This window comes from Pan paniscus, chromosome 10 (genome assembly GCF_029289425.2).
Source record: "Pan paniscus chromosome 10, NHGRI_mPanPan1-v2.0_pri, whole genome shotgun sequence".
Lineage (NCBI taxonomy): Eukaryota > Metazoa > Chordata > Mammalia > Primates > Hominidae > Pan > Pan paniscus.
In genome coordinates, this window is record NC_073259.2 from 113583387 (window position 1) to 113606248 (window position 22862).

A 22862-nucleotide genomic window follows, 5' to 3' on the forward strand; every position below is an offset into this window, starting at 1 on the left:
AGATGAGATTTTGAATGTATAAACTTTCCCTGCAAACATGTTCTAGGGATGACTCAGTTTCTTTTAAAATCTGTGTAAGGCTGGGCGTGGCAGCTCAAGCCTGTAAATCCCAGTACTTTGAGAGGCCAAGGAGGAAGGATGGCTTGAGGCCAGGAATTCGAGACCAACCTGGACACCATAGTGAGACCCCCGTCTCTACAAAATTTTTAAAAAATTAGCCAGATGTAGTGTTCTGTGCCTGTAGTTCTAGTTGCTTGAGAGGCGGAGGCGAGAGGATTGCTGGAGCCCCAGAGTTCAAGGTTTCAGTGAGCTGTAATTGTGCCACTGCACTCCAGCTTAGGCAACAAAGCCAGACCTCATCTCTTAAAGAAAAAAAACTTCATAAACAGCTCAATGTTAGTGAATTTTCACTGACTATATTAGAAGACACTGAAAATAATTCTGCCAAGAAATTCTCTGCAGAAACTTAGACAATTTCTGAACCACCTTTAAATCCTCCTATTGACGGAGGCTTGGAGGGCATTGTGTTAGAGGGGCACGTGCCACTGGTTGGCTACTCTGAGGCAGACTCTGCACCCAGCAGTGAATATTTGTGTGGTTTTCTCCACAGGTCCCGTGGGAAGATCTCCGTTATCTCTTTGATGAGATCATGTATGGAGGCCACATCACAGATGATGGGGATTGCAAACTGTGTCGGGTGTATTTAGAAGAATTCATGAATCCATCTCTGGTAAGACATTTGTAAATTAATTAACTTGTAATTTCACTGAGGAAAAAATTCTGGTAAGAATTTTATAAACTAATTATACTATGGGTAATTCTTTTTTTTTTTCTTATACTTTAAGTTTTAGGGTACATGTGCACAACTTGCAGGTTTGTTACATAAGTATACATGTGCCATGTTCGTGTGCTGCACCCATTAACTCGTCATTTAACATTAGGTATATCTCCTAATGCTATCCCTCCCCCCTCCCCCCACCCCACAACAGGCCTGGGTGATGTTCTCCTTCCTGTGTCCATGTGTTTTCATTGTTCAATTCCCACCTATGAATGAGAACAGGCAGTGTTTGGTTTTTTTGTCCTTGCGATTGTTTGCTGAGAATGATGGTTTCCAGTTTCATCCATGTCCCTACAAAGGACATGAACTCATCATTTTTATGGCTGCATAGTATTCCATGGTTTATATGTGCCACATTTTCTTAATCCAGTCTATCATTGTTGGACATTTGGGTTGGTTCCAAGTCTTTGCTGCTGTGAATAGTGCTGCAATAAACATATGTGTGCATGTGTCTTTATAGCAGCATGATTTATAATCCTTTGGGTATATACCCAGTAATGGGATGGCTGGGTCAAATGGTATTTCTAGTTCTAGATTCCTGAGGAATCACCACACTGACTTCCACAATGGTTGAACTAGTTTACAGTCCTACCAACAGTGTAAAAGTGTTCCTATTTCTCCACATCCTCTCCAGCACCTGTTGTTTCCTGACTTTTTAATGATTGCCACTCTAACTGGTGTGAGATGGTATCTCATTGTGCTTTTGATTTGCATTTCTCTGATAGCCAGTGATGATGAGCATTTTTTCATGTGTCTTTTGGCTGCATAAATGTCTTCTTTTGAGAAGTGTCTGTTCATATCCTTCTCCCACTTGTTGATGGGGTTGTTTGTTTTTTTCTTGTAAATTTGTTTGGGTTCATTGCAGATTCTGGCTATTAGCCCTATGTCAGATGAGTAGATTGCAAAACTTTTCTCCCATTCTGTAGGTTGCCTGTTCACTCTGATGGTAGTTTCTTTTGCTGTGCAGAAGCTCTGTAGTTTAATTAGATCCCATTTGTGTATTTTGGCTTTTGTTGCCATTGCTTTTGGTGTTTTAGACATGAAGTCCTTGCCCATGCCTATGTCCTGAATGGTATTGCCTAGGTGTTCTTCTAGGGTTTTTATGGTTTTAGGTCTAAGATTTAAGTCTTTAATCCATCTTGAATTAATTTTTGTATAAGGTGTAAGGAAGGGATCCAGTTTCAGCTTTCTGCATATGGCTAGCCAGTTTTCCCAGCACCATTTATTAATAGGGAATCCTTTCCCCATTTCTTGTTTTTGTCAGGTTTGTCAAAGATCAGATAGTTGTAGATCTGTGGCATTATTTCTGAGGGCTCTGTTCTGTTCCATTGTTCTATATCTGTGTTTTGGTACCAATACTATGCTGTTTTGGTTACTGTAGCCTTGTAGTATAGTTTGAAGTCAGGTAGTGTGATGCCTCCAGCTTTGTTCTTTTGGCTTAGGATTGACTTGGCAATGTGGGCTCTTTTTTGGTTCCATATGAACTTTAAAGTAGTTTTTTCCAATTCTGTGAAGAAAGTCATTGGTAGCTTGATGGGGATGGCATTGAATCTATAAATTACCTTGGGCAGTATGGCCATTTTCACGATATTGATTCTTCCTACCCATGAGCATGGAATGTTCTTCCATTTGTTTGTATCCTCTTTTATTTCGTTGAGCAGTGGTTTGTAGTTCTCCTTGAAGAAGTCCTTCACATCCCTAGTAAGTTGGATTCCTAGGTATGTTACTCTCTTTGAAGCAATTGTGAATGGGAGTTCTCTCATGATTTTGTCTGTTATTGGTGTATAAGAATGCCTGTGATTTTTGCATATTGATTTTGTATCCTGAGACTTTTCTGAAGTTGCGTATCAGCTTAAGGAGATTTTGGGCTGAGACGATGGGATTTTCTAGATATACAATCATTTCATCTGCAAACAGGGACAATTTGACTTCCTCTTTTCCTAATTGAATACCCTTTATTTCTCTCTCCTGCCTGATTGCCCTGGCCAGAACTTCCAACACTATGTTGAATAGGAGTGGTGAGAGAGTGCATCCCTGTCTTGTGGCAGTTTTCAAAGGGAATGCTTCCAGTTTTTGCCCATTCAGTATGATATTGGCTGTGGGTTTGTCATAGATAGCTCTTATTATTTTGAGATACGTCCCATCAATACCTAATTTATTGAGAGTTTTTAGCATGAGGCGTTGTTGAATTTTGTCAAAGGCCTTTTCTGCATCTATTGAGGTAATCATGTGGTTTTTGTCATTGGTTCTGTTTATATGCTGGATTACATTTATTGATTTGTGTATGTTGAACCAGCCTTGCATCCTAGGGATGAAGCCCACTTGATCATGGTGGATAAGCTTTTCAATGTGCTGCTGGATTCGGTTTCCCAGTATTTTATTGAGGATTTTTGCATCGATGTTCATCAGGGATATTGGTCTAAAATTCTCTTTTTTGGTTGTGTCTCTGCCAGGCTTTGGTATCAGGATGATGCTGGCCTCATAAAATGAGTTAGGGAGGATTCCCTCTTTTTCTATTGGTTGGAATAGTTTCAGAAGGAATGGTACCAGCTCTTCCTTGTACCTCTGGTAGAATTTGGCTGTGAATCCATCTGGTCCTGGACTTTTTTTGGTTGGTAAGCTATTAATTATTGCCTCAATTTCAGAGCCTGTTATTGGTCTATTCAGAGATTCAGCTTCTTCCTGGTTTAGTCTTGGGAGGGTGTATGTGTTGAGGAATTTATCCATTTCTTCCAGATTTTCTAGTTTATTTGCGTAGAGGTGTTTATAGTATTCTCTGATGGTAGTTTGTATTTCTGTGGGATCAGTGGTGATATCCCTTTATGATTTTTTATTGCATCTAGTTGATTCTTCTCTCTTTTCTTCTTTATTAGTCTTGCTAGCAGTCTATCAATTGTGCTGATCTTTTCAAAAAACCAGCTCCTGGATTCATTGATTTTTTTGAAGGGTGTTTTGTGTCTCTATTTCCTTCAGTTCTGCTCTGATCTTAGTTATTTCTTGCCTTCTGCTAGCTTTTGAATATGTTTGCTCTTGCTTCTCTAGTTCTTTTAATTGTGATGTTAGGGTGTCAATTTTAGATCTCTCCTGCTTTCTCTTGTGGGCATTTAGTGCTATAAATTTCCCTCTACACACTGCTTTGAATGTGTGTTCTCATTGGTTTCAAAGAACATCTTTATTTCTGCCTTCATTTCGTTATGTACCCAGTAGTCATTCAGGAGCAGGTTGTTCAGTTTCCATGTAGTTGAGCGGTTTTGAGTGAGTTCTAGTTTGATTGCACTGTTAATCCTGAGTTCTAGTTTGATTGCACTGTGGTCTGAGAGACAGTTTATTATAATTTCTGTTCTTTTACATTTGCTGAGGAGTGCTTTACTTCCAACTATGTGGTCAGTTTTGGAATAGGTGTGGTGTGGTGCTGAAAAGAATGTATATTCTGTTGATTTGGGGTGGAGAGTTCTGCAGATGTCTATTAGGTCTGCTTGGTGCAGAGCTGAGTTCAATTCCTGGATATCCTTGTTAACTTTCTGTCTCAATCTGTCTAATGTTGACAGTGGGGTGTTAAAGTCTCCCATTATTATTGTGTGGGAGTCTAAGTCTCTTTCTAGGTCTCTAAGGACTTGTTTTATGAATGTGGGTGCTCCTGTATTGGGTGCCTATATATTTAGGATAGTTAGCTCTTCTTGTTGAATTGATCCCTTTACCATTATGTAATGGCCTTCTTTGTCTCTTTTGATCTTTGTTGGTTTAAAGTCTGTTTTATCGGAGACTAGGATTGCAACCCCTGCCTTTTTCTGTTTTCCATTTGCTTGGTAGATCTTCCTCCATCCCTTTATTTTGAGCCTATGTGTGTCTCTGCATTTGAGATGGGTTTCCTGAATAGAGCACACTGATGGGTCTTGACTTTTTATCCAGTTTGCCAGTCTGTGTCTTTTATTTGGAACATTTAGCCCATTTACATTTAACGTTAATATTGTTATGTGTGAATTTGATCCTGTCATTATGATGTTAGCTGGTTATTTTGCTCGTTAGTTGATGCAGTTTCTTCCTAGCCTTGATGGTCTTTACAATTTGGCACGTTTTTGCAGTGGCTGGTACCAGTTGTTCCTTTCTATGTTTAGTGCTTCCTTCAGGAGCTCTTTTAGGGCAGGCCTGGTGGTGACAAAATCTCTCAGCATTTGCTTGTCTGTAAAGTATTATATTTCTCCTTCACTTATGAAGCTTAGTTTGGCTGGATATGAAGTTCTGGGTTGAAAATTCTTTTCTTTAAGAATGTTGAATATTGGCCCCCACTGTCTTCTGGCTTGTAGAGTTTCTGCCAAGAGATCATCTGTTAGTCTGATGAGCTTCCCTTTGTGGGTAACCCAACCTTTCTCTCTGGCTTCCCTTAACAGTTTTTCCTTCATTTCAACTTTGGTAAATCTGACAATTATGTGTCTTAGAGTTGCTCTTCTTGAGGAGTATCTTTGTGGCGTTCTCTGTATTTCCTGAATCTGAATGTTGGCCTGCCTTGCTAGACTGGGGAAGTTCTCCTGGGTAATATCCTGCAGAGTGTTTTCCAACTTGGTTCCATTCTCCCCGTCACTTTCAGGTACACCAATCAGATGTAGATTTGGTCTTTTCACATAGTCCCATATTTCTTGGAGGCTTTGTTCGTTTCTTTTTATTCTTTTTTCTCCAAACTTCTCTTCTCGTTTCCTTTCATTTATTTGCTCTTCCATCACTGATACCCTTTCTTCTAGTTGATCAAATTGGCTACTGAGGCTTGTGCATTCTTCACGTAGTTCTCATGCCTTGGTTTTCAGCTCCATCGGGTCCTTTGAGGACTTCTCTGCATTGGTTATTCTAGTTATCCATTCGTCTCATCTTTTTTCAAGGTTTTTAACTTCTTTGCCATGGGTTCGAACTTCCTCCTTTAGCTCGGAGTAGTTTGATCATCTGAAGCTTTCTTCTCTCAACTCGTCAAAGTCATTCTCCGTCCAGCTTTGTTCTGTTGCTGGTGAGGAGCTGCATTCCTTTGAAGGAGGATAGGTGCTCTGATTTTGAGAATTTTCAGTTTTTCTGCTCTGTTTTTTCCCCATCTTTGTGGTTTTATCTACCTTTGGTCTTTGATGATGGTGACGTACAGATGGATTTTTGGTGTGGATGTCCTTTCTGTTTGTTAGTTTTCCTTCTAACAGTCAGGATCCTCAGCTGTAGGTCTGTTGGAGTTTGCTGGAGGTCCACTCCAGACCCTGTTTGCCTGGGTATCAGCAGCGGAGGCTGCAGAACAGCAGATATTGGTGAACAGCAGATGTTGCTGCCTGATCGTTTCTCTGGAAGTTTTGTCTCAGAGGAGTACCCAGCCATGTGAGGTGTCAGTCTGCCCCTACTAGGGGGTGCCTCCCAGTTAGGCTACTCGGGGGTCAGGGACCCACTTGAGGAGGCAGTCTGTCCGTTCTCAGATCTCCAGCTGTGTGCTGGGAGAACCACTGCTGTCTTCCAAGCTGTCAGACAGGGACATTTAAGTCTGCAGAGGTTTCTGCTGCCTTTTGTTTGGCTATGCCCTGTCCCCATAGGTGGAGTCTACAGAGGCAGGCAGGCCTCCTTGAGCTGCGGTGGGCTCCACCCAGTTTGGGCTTCCTGGCCGCTTTGTTTACCTACTCAAGCCTCGGCAATGGCGGGCGCCCCTCCCCCAGCCTCACTGCTGCCTTGCAGTTTGATCACAGACTGCTGTGCTAGCAATGAGCGAGGCTCTGTGGGCATAGGACGCTCTGAGGCATGTGCGGGATACAGTCTCCTGGTGTGCCATTTGCTAAGACCATCGGAAAAGCACAGTGTTAGGGTGGGAGTGACCTGATTTTCCAGGTGACGTCTGTCACTCCTTTCCTCGGCTAGGAAAGGGAATTCCCTGACCCCTTGTGCTTCCCGGGTGAGGTGATGTCTCGCCCTGCTTTGGCTCACGCTTGGTGCACTGCATCCACTGTCCTGCACCCACTGTCTGACAATCTCCGGTGAGATGAACCCGGTACCTCAGTTGGAAATGCAGAAATCTTTCATCTTCTGCGTCGCTCGTGCTGGGAGCTGTAGACTGGAGCTGTTCCTATTCGGCCATCTTGGCTCCACCTGATTTATTTTATTAATTATGGGAATTGGTTCACATGGTTATGAAGGCTGAGAAGTTCCACCCTCTGATATTTGCAAGCTGGAGATCCAGGAAAACTAGTGGGGTAATTCAATCCAAGTTTGAAGGCCTGAGAACTTAGAGGGTAGGAGGGTGTGTTGATATAAGTCCTGGACTCTGAAGGCCAAAGAGCTTGGTGTGAGAAAGCAGGAGAAGATAGATGTCCCTGTTAAAGGAGAGAGAGAATTTGCTCATCCCTGATCTCTTTGTCCTATTCAGGCCTTCTACAGATTGGATGATGCCCAGCCACACTGGGGAGGGCAGATCTGCTTTACCAATCCAAATATGAACTGGATATTCTGCCAATCCAAATATGCCAATCCAAATATGAACCTCTTCCTGAAACACCATAACAGGCACATAGAAATAACGCTTAACTAATAATGTTAAAATTTAGTATTAAATAATAATGTTTAAATAATGTTTATAGGGGCACCTCATGACCCAGTCAGGTTGACACATAAAATTAACTTTTACATGTAGCTAAAAAATCACCGATATGGTTTTCTTGAAGAAAGAAAGAAGGAAAGAAAGAAAACCTGAAAAATGGTTTGGCTTATCCCAAAGGTGAGATCAGGTTTTGGTCAGGTTCCTAGCTGGCACACTCAGAGTCTTCCATGCACAATCCTACCTTAACTCTCATATTTTTATCCTCTACTACTAGCCAGTGTGTCATTGGCTTCAGCTAGAACAAGACCTTCACTCTCCCTTGTAGGTTCTGTGCCAATTCAGCCTCCACACTTTTATTTATGTTGTGATACCACTGGGTTCCCTCTCAAATTCTGTCCAAATCCCATCTATCCTTCAAGGGCCTAAAGTCAACCTTGTCTAGGAAATCCTCCCAAACTAGCACACTGAATTTCCATCATGTTTTATTTCTCTCAACAATTTGGACTTATTTAAGTTGCAGATAGGAAAAATGAGGTGAAAGATCTATTATCTAACTTCATTATTTTAAAAGAGGGAACAGCTTTGACTAAACACACCTTGATTTGTCCATTGAGGGTACAAGAAAACTCAAAAGGCATGGGTTTTGGTGGGCTCAGAGGAACAAAGGGAGATGGTTCAGTTGCTCAGACTGAGGGAAAAAAGAATCATTGGTTTTCTGCTTCTGGTGGGGGAGTAGTGGGGAGAAGAGAAAAGAAGAGAGGTGATGAGGAGGAGTTGTGGGGAGGAGAAGGAAGAACCAGTGAGATCAGCTGAGGTGGGGCTTCTGAGAGCTGAAGAGCAAGTTCCCCATGGCGAAGGGCCTTTACAAGGGGGAGTGTTTGATATTCATTGTGAAGTTGTTTTGTGCTTTGTTGATGTCATTCCTTTTCTCTGCTTCCCCCACACCTCAAGGAAAGTCTGACACTCTCACAAGAGCCTTGAGCTGGCAGGTTTTTTGCAGGGAATTGAAGAATGAGCTGGGTTTTATAGCTGGGTTGACAGAGTGTGAATATGAAAGCATGGGCGAAGAAAAGCAAGAGGCTGGACATAATGACTGCACCCAGACTTTGGAGAAATCTTTGGGAAGAATCTTTGAGGAGTTCTAGTTGATTGTGACCATATCTCAGGGGCTCACAATGGGGCTTCTCTGATTATAGTCCCAAGGTCCCACTCCTCCAGAAAGCTACTTCTCATTCTTTCTTTGTTCTTTCTTCTTCATTCTTTCTCACTTTCTATGATGTCTCCTCCCTATTCCTTTCCCGCTCTTGTTTTATCCTGTCTTATTTACAGCAATTTGGCTTCTCTCATCCTTTTATCTTCCTTCTCTGTAAGCACGATAAAGACCTGGTAATGAACCAAATGATCAAGAGATACTTCCTTTTGGAATAATTGGAGGTAGAATGCAGAGGAGGTAGATGCAAATCTTTATAGTTTAATATATTTTTGTATCCATCTTACACTCATCTGTACAAACACATGTATACATATAGGTCTTATTGGAACCCCCAGTTTTTAAGTTCTATGACAGTAGGGACCATGACTTTTTCATAAGTACCCTTTCTGTCCCCTCACAACCATCCAGCGTGGAACCAACCATATAGCCCTTAATCAATGAATTATAGAGGACCTTTAGTGAGTTACATGACATCTTGGGAGGAGGGAGGAGATAGAATGGAGAAGGGGATGGGATTGAAATTTATAGAGCCTCTATTGCATGCCAGGCCGAGTAGAAGGCACTTTACATGTAACATCTACAGTATACTTAATGCCCACTATGCATCCAGCATGCTATGCAAGTTCTTATTTAATTCTTACTGCTGGACCATGTTACTCAATTTCAGGAGTTGTGCAATATGGCGCCCATGTTCATAACCATCATATAACACAGATATCATGAGTACTATTGTACAGGTGAGGAGTGTGGGCTTCCAAGAAGCATTAACTCTGTCAAGTTTCCATAGCTAGATTTGCAGAAATGTAATATTTGCCCTGGTCTTTTTGACTCCATGGCCGTGGTCTTTTTTTCTCACTTCACCACAAAACAAATCTATTTCAAATATTTGATGATAAGATATGTAGAAGCCAGGAATGAGGAAGCCGGTGCTCATACCCAATATGGTATGGAGTAAGAAAGGAATGGGTGGACACAGGATGACACATTCCACTCCAGTTGCGCTTCTCAAGGGAGATGCTATTGACATACTTCTCCTGGACAATTTTTTTTATCATGTGGGAATGTTCTGTGCATGACAGGATATTTTGTATCCTTAGTTTTTGCCCAGTAAATGCCAGGAGTGCTCTTTCTCTTCTTGACACCCCCAAAGTAAATACTCTCAGACATTTCCAAATTTCCCTGGAAGAATAATACCACTATAGATCAAATTGCCTCCTTGAGTGATTTCCTAAACCCCCTTTAGGTTTAGTCGTCAATAGTTCTGTGTAGAAATGAATGAATGGATGAATGGTCAGGACTAATTGCAGGCACAGACTGCTTTTGTAAAGGCAGGTTTAGATGGGATATTCCTGTGGCCTTGGATTACTTAGATCACTGGGGACTTAGGACAATGCCCAAATGGAAGTGTGATGACCCAGATGTGAGACAAAGGACCCAGAAGGCAAACATCGTCTGCTCTTCAATTTACCTCTAACCAGACCCTTTCCTGGTGCTTTCAAGGCTGCGAAATGAAGATTCTGCCTGCTCAATGACAGCCCCAAGTGGGAACAGAGGGAGGGAGGGAGGGAGGGAGGGGCGGCAGCCTCACTGTAGTAAAGTGGAATGCCATTGCCCTCCACGCTAATGCAAACCAGCTGCCGGCCGGCCCCAGCTTGCGATAGAACAGGCGGAATTCTTGGACACTGAGTTATTCTTAGAAGCATGTGCGCAGTCCCCTGGCAGGGCTCACTGTGAACCGGCCGTTGCCAGCCCCCTGTCAGGATGCTGTGCCAGCAGACTCAAGAGTGATTGTTCTCGCTTATGAAAAATAACTTTGGGATTTTAATTTCAAATTACCCACAGAGATGGGGCTGGATATGGAGAATATGGTGCTAAGGGCAGAGAGGAGAGTGAGACAAAGGACAGGGAGGACAGGGAACATCACCCATTCATTCAGCAAATACATATTAAGTATCTGCTGTGTGCAGATACTGGGGTTCTCATCACACCCAGACTTCCATTTGAACTGGGTGGACACAGGTGAACAGTTGTCTAGACCCTGAGAGTGAACACTCCCACATGCTTTTAGGTTCTGTTGATTGAGTGCTTTTTGTGTGCCAGGCTCTTTACATCAGGGATCTCACTTAGTCTTCACAGTAGCACTGTGAAGTGAGCAGCATTGCTCCTGTTTTACAGGAAACTGAGTGTTGGAGAAAGAATCTGCCTAAGGCTTCACAGCTATCAAGTGGCAGAGCCAGGATTTGAACTCTGGCCAGCAGGCTTCTGCCTTCACGCCTGTGTTGAGCACCAACTGTATGCCAAGGTCGAGTTAGACATTGAGATTGTGAAGCCAAATAAAGGGGCTGAATCTTAGCCCTTAAGTCTATGTTGAACTGTCTGTGGGAGCGACAGGCATATGACAAGGAATTATAATAATGGGGTTTGTAAAGCAGGAGATCAGAACTATGGATAAGCTCCACTGGAATGTGGCAGGGCCAGCAATCAAAGAGGAGGGAATAGTTGGGTCTTATGTAGGGAAGGCGATGGAAAAAGGGCACTTCAAGCAGAGAAGCAGCATGGGCGATGGGCTGTGGGCAGGCAGGTGCAATGGGCTTAGTGGAGCTGCAGCGCAGGATACACTGAGGAGACAGGAGATGAGATGACTGGAAAGGCGAGCAGGACCTGATGATAAAGGGCCTCGTAGGACAAACCTAAGAGCTGGAACTTTGTCCTGGAGGAACTGAAGACTCCTCTGTCCAATCGTTTAGCCACTTGCTCATTTAGTGTATATTTATTGAGCACTCACAGTATGCCAGGCATTCTTCATGTAAATAATATTAAGCAGGAAACAGGTGCGTGAGTTTTACTTTAGAAAAAAAAATTCCTATGTGGAAAGTCGTTAAGGGGCCTCCATGGTGGCCCAGGTAAAAGGTGATCCAAGAATGACCAGTGATAGCAGCTGGGAGTTTAGAGACATACATGAGATGTCCACTTGACACACATAGGGGATGAAGTGAAGCTTATTTCCTCTGCAAAGCTCATTGATGAATGCATGCTCGCATTATGGGGAGTACCTGCAAATGCGGGTTAGTATCTAGCAAACCTATATATGTCTGGTCCTGTCAGCAGAATTGCATGTCCATTAAGGAGCATTTGTGTTTGGTTCCAAGCCCATTTATGTCATTCTTAGTTATTAATTACTTAATCCAGTATTAACCCCAAAATAAAATAAATTGTGCCAAAAAAAGGGAACTGTTTCTATCAATGCTGAGTTGAAAGCTTTGTAAAGGCAGACTAAGAACTGCTAAAACTTACTATGGAATTGGGTGTGGATGAGACAATGAAAGGATTGGGAAAATCATAAAATTCTAGCAAGATTCTTTACTCAGATTGCTTTACAAGGGTCTTTAAGGTCTCTCTCAACTTCAAAGAAACTGATGCTGGAAATTGTAGATGATGCATTGAAGGGTGTGGTGTATGTAAGAAAGATGACAAGGAGCTGCAGTCAGCAGACCCATTCTCAAAGAAAAGCCTTGGCTCCACATCAAAAGAGTGGTGAATGAATGTGCATTTATATGTTTTAAGTTAAAATTAAACAGGTTTGCAGTATGTACGTATCATTTTTTAGCTTTAAGTAAAGTTTTTATTGAAGTATAACATACACTGAAAAAAGCTCACAGATCTAAGATTATAGTGGGATGTGTTTTTGTAAAGTGAACACCCAGCATAACCAGCAACCAGATCAAGGACCAGAACTTTGCCAGCACCCCCAAATCTTTCCTCATGCCTTATTCCAAGCATTACACACTCCCATCTCAAATGTAGCCACTACTCTGACTTTTATCAGCATTAATGAATTTCACCTATTAAATAAATCAGAATTTTTTTTTTTTTTTTTTGCTTGGAGCTTAACTCGTTTTGCTTGGCATTATGTTTGTAAAAGCCCTCCATGTTGTTTAGTGTTGCAATAATTTGCTCAACCTCGTTGTATAGTATTCTTTGAGCTATGTGTTGGTACACAGTAAGCACTCAGTAAATGATAGTCAAATAGAGATGTGAGTGACCTTTAGTAAGACAACACCTGGACAGCTGTCCACCATCTGAGTTTGAATGGTGCTCTGGAAGTGTTGAATACCCCCAGTTTATCTATTCAGTCTACCCTGAAGAATATATATGTTGTTCCTAGTGACTAGCTATTATGAATAGTGCTACTATAGACACTTTTATACAGATCTTTTGATGAACACACGCAGGCATTTCTTTGGAGTGTATATCTAAGAGAAAAATTGCCAGGTCCTAAGTTGTACATATATTCAGGTTTAATAGATACTGAGGAAGAGTTTTTCAAAGTGGTTGTGTCCATTCTGCTTCTGTTTGTGGAGTAAGAAAGTTCTAATGGCTTCCGCATTCTTGCCAACACCTGATATTGTCTATGTTATTGTTTCTAATTATAGCTGTTCTTGTGGGGGTAAAGTGATATCTAATATTTTTGTTTGCCTTTAATAAATCTTTTATTATGGGATAATTTTAGATTTACAGGAAAGTTGCAAAGACAGTGCGAAGAGTTCCTGTATAGCCCTCACTCAATTTTCCCCATTTGTGAACATCTTCCATTACTGTAGCATCTTTGTCAAAGTGAAGAAACTGATATTGGTAGGTTACTATTAAGTAAACTCCAGATTTTATTTAGATTTCATCAGTTTTTTCCAGTTTTATCCTCTTTCTGTTATAGCAACCCTTCTTCCAGGGTATCACATTGCATTCGGTTGTCATGCCTCCCTAGTGTCTTCTGGTCTGTGATAGTATCTCAGTCTTTCCTTTGTTTTTTATGACCTTGATAGTCTTGAGTGATACTGGCAAGCCCTCCTATAGCAAGTCCCCCATTCTGGGTCTGTTTGATGTTTTTCTTATGGCCAGAATGGAAGTAAGAGTTTTTGGAAATAATGTTACAGAGGTAAAGTGTTCTTCTCATTACACCAAAATTAAAGAGTACATGACAGCCACATGGCATCATTGATGATGTTAACTCTCATCACTTGGTGAAGGTAATGTTCTCCCCAGATTTCTCCACTGTGAAGTCACTATTTCTCCTTTTCTCAATCCTATATTTTGGCAGTGAATCACTATGCCTAGCCCACCTCAAGTTGGGAGGAGAGGGAGACTTAAGTTCTACCTTTTGGAAGGTGGAATATCTAGGTGTATTACTTGGATTTTTTCTGCAAGGAAGATTTGTTTAATCTCATTTGTTCACATCCGTAAGAACTCATGTTAATTAATATTAATTAACATGAGTTAATTATAATCTTTGGGTTGTAATCTAATACTACATTATTTATTTGTTGCTCACATTTTTTCATCTCTGGCAATTGGGAGCTCTTTCAGGGTGACTCCTATGTTCCTTTAATGTGCCATCCCCACAATCCTTTTGCTTTTAAAGTACTTTCTTACTTTCTGGTACTACAAGATACTCCAGGTTTATATTACATTTTCCCTGCCCCAGCCTCACCCATTTCTTTAAGAAGCCCTGATTTCTTTTATTGGAGAATAGGATTTAGAAATCAAGATCTCAGTGTGTGGTGTCTCATTGTGGCTTTCATTTGCATTTTCCATGAAGAGTGTCACCTTTCCAAATGTTTATTGGGCATTTTTATATTTCTTTTAGCAAGGTGTTTATTCAAGTCATTTGCCTATTTTTTTTACTGGAATGTCTATATTGTTTACTTATTAATTCAGACATTATTTCCTTTTTTATGTATTCTGGATTTTAGTTCCTTCATTAAATATATGCATTATAAATATCTTCTTCCACCCTGTGGCTTGTCTTTTCATTCTAATACTAGTGTCTTTGAAAAGGACATTCTTCATATTATCACGGTACAATTAGTCACTTTTTCCTTTTATGGTTCTGTTAATAATTATTAGAATGTTTTCCTATGTTATCTTCTAAAAGTTGTATTGTTTTATGTTTAGATAATAAAATACACCTGGAATTGATTATTGTGTGTAGTGTAGGGAGGGGTTAAGATGAGGTTTTTTTTTTTCCATATCCAACTGACTGCTCCCATTTATTGAAAAGACCATCCCGTCTTCACTGCAGGCATTTTCATCTTTGTTTCTGAACTCTGTTCAGTTCTGTAGGTCTATTTGTCTATCCTTTCACCAATACTACACTATTTTAATTACTGTAGTTTTATAAAAGTTTTAATATCTGGTAGTATAAATTCTCAGTTTTTAAAGTTCTTCAATATTATTTTGGCCATCCTTGGCACTTCTCATTTTTATATAATGTTAAAACAGCAGGTGAATTTTCTCTGGCACAAACACATACACACACACACACACACACACATACACACACACACCCTACTTACTAGGAATTTTATTGAGATTTCATTGAATTTATAGATCAATTTTGGGAGAATTGACACCTTTAAATGATCAAGTCTTCTTCTCCATGAAAATATAGCAAATTCCTCCACTTATTCAGGCATTTTAAAATTTATCCGAAGAATGCTTTTCAGTTTTTAGGATAAAAGTCTTATTTATATTTTGTTTTCATTTTAAGTATTGACATTTTAATGTTATTTTTTGAGGTAGCTTTAAATTTTTCACTTGTAATTGTTTATTGACAGTGTATTTAAAATATTATTTAAAAATATATTGATGTTAGCTTCCCTTCTTTTTTTTTTTTTTTTGTCACCCAGGCTGGAGTGCAGTTGTGTGATCTCAGCTCACTGAAATCTCCACTTCCTGGGTTCAAGCGATTCTCCTGCCTCAGCCTCCTGAGTAGCTGGGATTACAGGTGCACGCCACTACGCCCGGCTAATTTTTGTATTTTTAGTAGAGACGGGGTTTCACCGTTTTGGTCAGGCTGGTCTCGAACTCCTGACCTTGTGATCTGCCCGCCTCAGCCTCCCAAAGTGCTGAGATTACAGGCGTGAGCCACCGTGCCTGGCAGCTTCCCTTCTTAATTTAATTATTTGTCTGTAGAATCTTTTGGCTTTTCTATGTTCTTTTTTTCCTCTTTTTCAATCTATCTACCTTTTAATTATTTTTTCTTTTCTTATTACACTGGTTATGACCAGTGCAATTTTGACTAAAGTGCTGTTAGTAGATACTTTTGTCTCATTTCTGATCTCAGATGAAAAGCTATCAAGATTCCATTATTAAATATTAATGTTTTCTATAGTTTTTAAATATATATATAAACTCTTACAGATTTTTAAACTTCTATTCTAGGCCTACTTTGCTATTATTTTTAAAAATCATGACTGGATGTTGGCTTTATAAATGCTTTTGAACTTATTGAACTGATCTTACGATTTTGCTCCCATATTGTATTAATGAGGTGAATTATATTGATTGATTAATTTCGAATGTAAAATGCAATTCTGCATTATTGGAATAAACCCAACTTGGTTGTCATATATTATTCTTTTTATATATGGTTAGATAATATTTGGTTATAATGTTTTCACATAGGTTTATGAGAGACATGACTAATAATTTTCAATTCTTATGTTCTCATCAGGCTTTGTTTTCAAAGCAATGCTGGACATTATAGATAAATTCAGAAGTTTGCAGTATTGTTTTTACTTTTATTTAGAGGAAATTGTTTAAGATTAGTGCTATTTCATCTTTAAATATTTAGAGGATTTCACCTGTGAAGCCATCTGGACCTGAAGATTTCTTTGTGGAGGCGTTTAATTACAAACTCAATTTTTAAATTAGAGGACTTTTTCTTTTTTTAAAAATCCTGTGCCAGTTTTTCAAAGTTTTGCTTCTTTTCTTTTCTCGTTTTCTTTTCTTTTTTAAAGGAATTTCTCCATTTCTTCTAAATTTTCAGGAAAAACTCTAGGATTCTTTGATGTTCCTAAAAATACATGGTTAAGCCAAAATGTGGTAAAGAAGTCAAGATCAAAGCATAGTGTCCAGGTCCTCTCTGACCCAGTGGTTAAAAATGTGAACTCTGGCACTTTTCTACTCTTTAGTCTTTTTAAAGATAAATTTTAAATGCAAACAAACAAACAAACAAACAATCAAACAAAAAAACTTGTTTATTCAGCTGCAGCATTGGAACCCTAAACAGTCACTAGACAAGGAATTCCAAGGTGAGAGTTTTCAGCACATTTCTGCTTGGTCTCTTATCCTTCTGCTCTGAGGGAAAAAGAGGGTTGGGCTCAGTCCTCTATGCCTCTCTTCTCTCAGGAATCTTGGTCCCTCAATTCCTGGCTGCCCTGAAAGCTCTGAACTATAATTTTTATCTCCCCAACCCTCCAAGAGCGTTGCAGTTTTTGCTGACATCTTGGCTGTTAACAGTTGTCCTCTGTCTGGATTCTTTGAAAATGCCACTAGAGGAAAATGGCTCACCTCTGTGGTTCTCTTCTCTCCAGGATCTTGACTTCTCAAGTATTGGATGCTTTAGCAACTCTCTGATGCCTTCAAATAGACATATTTTTGTATTTTAGTTGGCTTTTCTGCTTTTTTCTTGGCATAAACATTGGTCTGCTGTAAGTTACTCAATATAGGTAGTAGATATCTGAATATATCTTTTTTATTAACTTCTCACTTTAACTGAATTTTTGAATTAACCCATTGACTAAGAGTCTTGGTTGACAAGAGATAAGACATCTGCTACCATGATGATCATATTAATAGTAAGTAGCAGCTAAACATCCATTGATAAGTCATGAGGTACCAGATTCTCTGTTAAATTATTTATATGTATTCTTTCATTTATCCTTCTAAGAACCCTGGAGGTAGGTACTACTATCTTCATTCTTTAGATGAGAAACTGAATTCATAGTAAACTGCTCATATTCACAGAGCTAATTGATGACCATAATAAAATATGAGACAAGGCTGCTTGATACCAGAGGCCACACACACAATATTCAAAAGGTATTTAGAATGCATTTATCGTTGTAGTTGATGTCATTGGGCTAGAGGAACAAGGAGGGCTAAAACTGTTGGCAGCGGAAACTCTTTGGAGATTTAGTATGGGATGCAGGACAGCCAGACTAGTCGAGTGAAGGGGTAGACTCCTGCCATGCAGGAGATTGACCTCTTGCGTAAATAGAAGAGATATGTTATTTATAGTTCATAAATATCATACATTCCAAATCTGGAAGTCAGTTTTCTTACTTTTGTGTTTTTAAAAAAGGGCTGCATCTTACAATAGATGTCAAAAGAAACTCATCAGCTGCCTAGCACCAGATTCAACTGCAGCAAAGTTGTCATGGCCAGCACATGTGTGACCTTCCTCTCTGCATCTGATGGCCATTTCAGTTGATTTATTTGATTTGGTAGCACCTTACAGGGTTGATTATAACTTATTGCTGCCCCTACATAACACTTCTTTTAAAAAGTTACACTAGGATTTAGCACTGAAATAAGAACTTGAATTCATTGGTTTTCCATCCTAAAGGAAATACCATCAATGCAGTTGAAATTGTCAATTTATTTTGGAATACAGCATAGACTTTTTGAAGCCAACGGTAGCTGATGTGACCGATTCCTGTATCATGAAGGACATCAAGCACCCAACATCTAAATGTCAAAAGCTTCTGGCTGACTTTTAAGAGAAGCTATTTAACTTCCAGGAATGTATAATTCAATAAAGGGAAAACAGAACAATGAATTTAACTAAGTCAAAAATTCAAATGAACTCCAGCGTTCTTTGACATGCCTGGAAATAACGCTGTTAGTCAAAAGGTTCCAAAAGAATCAAAATCAATGATTTGATCCTGAGAAGAACTATAGCCTATTTGTTCAAATGCAGATTTAGCACCATGCTGCATGGGTTTAAACCTTTGCTTTGATGCTCAATAGCTTGGGAATCTTGGGCACCCCTCTCTACGTTAACGTCCTCATGTATACATGGGGATAATAATAGCATCTACCTAATGGAGGTTTCATGAGGATTAAATGAGTCAGTACAGGTAAACACTAAGAAATACTTAGCAAAGGATGAGTGCTCAATAAAGGTTAGATATCAGGACAAGCAGCACACTGCTTTCGATATTACGCCTAATGTTTTGTCTGATGGTCTATATTAGTTCATTCTCATATTGCTATAAATAAATCCCTGAGCCTGAGTAATTTATAAAGAAAAGTTTAATTGGCTCCTGGTTCTGCAGGCTGTATAGGAAGCATGGTGCTGGCATCTGCTCAGCTTCTGGGGAGGCCTCAGGAAACTTACAATCATGGTGGAAGGTGAAGGGGGAGCAGGCATATCACATGGCCAGAGTAGGAGCAAGAGAGAGAGAGAGAGGCCACACACTTTTAAATGACCAGATCTCATGAAAACTTACTCACTATTGTGAGGATAGTACCAATGGGATGGTACTAAACCATTCATGAGAAACCTGCTCCTATGATCCGGTCACCTCCCACCAGGCCCCACTGCCAACATTGGGAATTACATTTCAACATGAGATTTGGGTAAGAACAGTATCCAAACTATATCACTGTCCATGGCCAAAAGTGATTAAAATAATTTTACATTCTGAATTTAAAGATGCTTTAGGGGTTAATGTTAAACATGGTATTGATGAAACAAGGTGTATTTAAGCATATGAATAAATGAGTGCTATTGTTAGCCAATGAAGGTTTTATTTGTTGCTACTGTTTTCTACTTACATTTAATGCAGTGGGGTTTTTTTTTCTCACCAGAATTGGTGTTAAATTACATTTTTAATAACTGAACTCTGTAAAGCCTTTTCCATCAGCAGCCCTGCAGTCCATTGCCTGGGCTACTGCAGTTGACTCATAGCTGGTTTCCGCATATATTGCTTTGCTTTTTTGCAATTGTAGCCATACACAAGTGACATATATCTTTAACAGATGCAGATTGAATTATGTTGCTCTCTGCTGAAAAGACTCTAAAAGTTCCCCACTGTTCTCAGAATAAGACCCCAAATTCATAACATTGTCTGACTCTTCCCTGTTGTGCCTCCTTTCTGGCCTCATGGTGTACCATTGTCCCTCATTCTGTCTGTCAGTCCCTCTTGAGGCCAAGCCCATTCTTCTCAGGACCTTTGCTCTTCACCTCTCTCTGTCTGAAGGTTCACTGGCTGTATGAGTCAGTGTTCTCCAGAAAAACAGAACCAAGAGATGTACAGATATTTAAGAGGGGATTTATTATGGAAATGGACTCACACTGAGAAGTCCCATGATCTTCTGTGTGCAGGCTATAGCATTAAAGAAGCTGGTGCTCCTGGTGCAGTGGCTCATGCCTGTAATCCCAGCACTTTGGGAGGCTGAGGCGGGCAGATCACGAGGTCAGGAGATCAAGACCATCCTGGCTAACATGGTGAAACCCCATCTCTACTAAAAATACAAAAAAAAAATTAGCTGGGCATGGTGGCAGGCACCTGTGGTCCCAGCTACTTGAGAGGCTGAGGCAGGAGAATGGCGTGAACCCAGGAGGCAGAGCTTGCAGTGAGCCGAGATCGCACCACTACACTCCAGCCTGGGTGACAGAGCGAGACTCTGTCTCAAAAAAAAAAAAAAAAAAAAAAAGGAGGAAGCTGGTGCTCTAACTCTCCATTTAAGAGCAAAGGTCAGAGAACTGGGGAGACTGCTGGTGTAAGTCCTGGAGGCTGAAGGCCTGAGAACCTGAAGCTCCGATGTCCAAGGGCAGAAGAAGATAGGTGTCCCAGATCCAGAGGAGAGTTAAAATTTGCCTTTTTGTTCTATCCAGGTTCTCAACAGATTGGATGATGTCCACCTACACTAGTGAGGGCAAATATTCCTTATTCAGTCCACTGATTCAAAAGCCAATCTCTTCCAGAAACACTCTCACAAACACACCCAGATATAACACTATATCAGCTATCTGGGCAGCCCTTAACCCAGTCAGGCTGACACCTAAAATTAACCATCACATCAACTAACTCCTGCCCACTCTGAAGAAATGTCATTCCTCAAAGAAAGCCTTTTCTGATGTTAGGTCAAAATCAAACTCATATTACTAGCTTTCCCACTTTCTTCTTACAGCACATTCCATGGTTTGTTATTCTTTATTTTTTTGGGTGACTGTTTACTTAATGTTATTCCCTCCACTAGCTCATAAGTTCCACGAGGGCATGAATTGTGCATTTTTAAGGTGTTAAATTCCTAGTGCTTGGCATACACATATATCCTCTCTCTCTCTCTCTCTATATATATATATATATATATATGGGAGTTGGCTCACACAATTATAAAGACATGCACACACACACATATATAGATACACATAGGTAGAAAAATGGATATACTATATATATGTATATCTTATTAAAATACAATATATGTAAAGCACACTATATTAGTCTGTTCTGAAACTGCTATAAAGATACTACCTGAAACTGGGTAATTTATAAAGGAAAGAGGTTTAATTGATTCACAGTTTCTCATGGATTGGGAGGCCTCAGGAAACTTACAATCATGGCAGAAAGGGAAGCAGGCACATCTTACATGGCAGCAGGTGAGAGAGAATGTGTGTGACTGCAGGAACAACTACCATTTATAAAACCATCAGATCCTGTGAGAATTCACTCACTACCATGAGAACAGAATGTGGGAACCACGCCCGTAATCCAATCACTTCCCTCTCTCAACACATGGAGATTACAGATTCCTCCCTTGACACATGTGGATTGCAATTCAAGATGAGATTTGGGTGGGGACACAGAGCCTAACCATATTATTTCGCCCCGGCCCTTCCCAAATCTCATGTCTTTTATACATCTCAAAACCAATCATGCCTTCCCAACAAATTCCCAAAGTCCTAACTCATTTCAGCATTGACTTAAAAGCCCAAGTCCAAAGCCTCTTCTGAGACAAGTGAAGTCCCTTCTGCCTAAGAGCCTGCAAAACCAAAAGCACATTAGTTACTTCCAAGATATAATGGAGATGCAGGCATTGCGTAAATGCTCCCATTCCAAATGGGAGAAATTGGCCAAAACACAGGGGATAAAGGCCCCATGCAAGTCCAAAACCCAGCAGGGCAGTTATTAAGTCTTAAAGCTCCAAAATAATCTCCTTTGACTTCATATCTCACATTCAGGTCTCACTGATGCAAGAGGTGGGCTCCCACAGTCTTGGGCAGCTCTACTCCTGTGGCTTTGTAGGGTACAGCTCCCCTCCTGGCTACTTTCACTGGCTGGCCTTGAGTGTCTATGGCTTTGTTCCAGGCACACAATGCAAGCTATCATTGGCTCTCATTCTGGGGTCTAGAGGACAGTGGCCCTCTTCTCACAGTTCTACTGGGCAGTATCCTAGTAGGGACTCTGTGTGGGGGCTCCAGCTCCACATTTCCCATCTGCATTGCCTTAGCAGAGGTGCTCCATGAAGGCTCCACCCAAGCAGCAAACTTCTGCCTGTACATTCAGGCATTTCCTTACATCCTCTGAAATCTGGGTGGAGGTTCCCAAACCTCAGTTCTTGACTTCTGTGTACCCACAGGCCCAATACCACATGGAAGCCACCAAGGCTTGGGGCTTGCACCCTCTGAAGCAACGGCCCGAGCTGTACCTTGGCCACTTTTAGCCATAGCTGGACACAGTGCACTAAGTCCTAATGCTGCACACAGGAGCCAGCTGGCCCGTGAAACCATTTTTGACTCCTAGGCCCCTGGGCCTGTGGGAGCAGCTGCTGCCAAAATCTCTGACATACCTTGGAAACATTTTCCCCATTGTCTTGGTGATTAACATGTGGCTCCTTGTTATTTATGCAAATTTCTGCAGAAGGCTTGAATTTCTCCCCAGAAAATGGATTTTTCTTTTCTATTGCATCATCAGGCTGCAAATTTTCCAAACCTGAATGGTCTGCTTTTCTTTTAAACATAAGTTCCAATTTCAGATAATTTCTCTCAAGTTCAAAGTTCCACAGATCTCTAGAGCAGGGACAAAATGCTGCCAGTCTCTTTGCTAAAGCATAGCAAGAGTCACCTTTACTCCAGTTCCCAAGAAGTTCCTCACCTCCATCTGAGACCACCTCAGCTGGAACTTCATTGCCCATATCCCTATCAGCATTTTGGTTTAACCCATTCAACAAGTCTCTAGGAAGTTTCAAACTTTCCTACATTGTCCTGTCTTCTTCTGAGCCCTCCAAACAGTTCCAACCTCTGCCTATTGCCCAGTTCCAAGGTCACTTTCAGTTTTCAGGTATCTTTATAGCAGTACCCTACTCTCTGCAGTACCAATATACTGTATTAGTTCTCACACTGCTATAAAGATACTACCCCAAACTGAGTAATTTATAAAGGAAAGAGGTTTAATTGACTCACAGTTCTGCAT

General features: G+C 40.5%; 1 protein-coding gene across 2 annotated transcripts in view; it reads left to right on the forward strand.

The window, feature by feature from the left end:
* LOC112441406 (dynein axonemal heavy chain 11-like) overlaps positions 1 to 22862 on the forward strand; it is a 177660-nt gene that overhangs the window by 140764 nt on the left and 14034 nt on the right. For both annotated transcript variants that reach the window (XR_010108959.1, XM_055096075.2), the window contains one exon: positions 611 to 730. Coding sequence is in view for 1 of the 2 variants with exons in the window: in XM_055096075.2 (XP_054952050.1) it covers positions 611 to 730 (120 nt within the window). In the remaining variant the exon portion in view is untranslated. The remainder of the gene's footprint in view (positions 1 to 610; positions 731 to 22862) is intronic.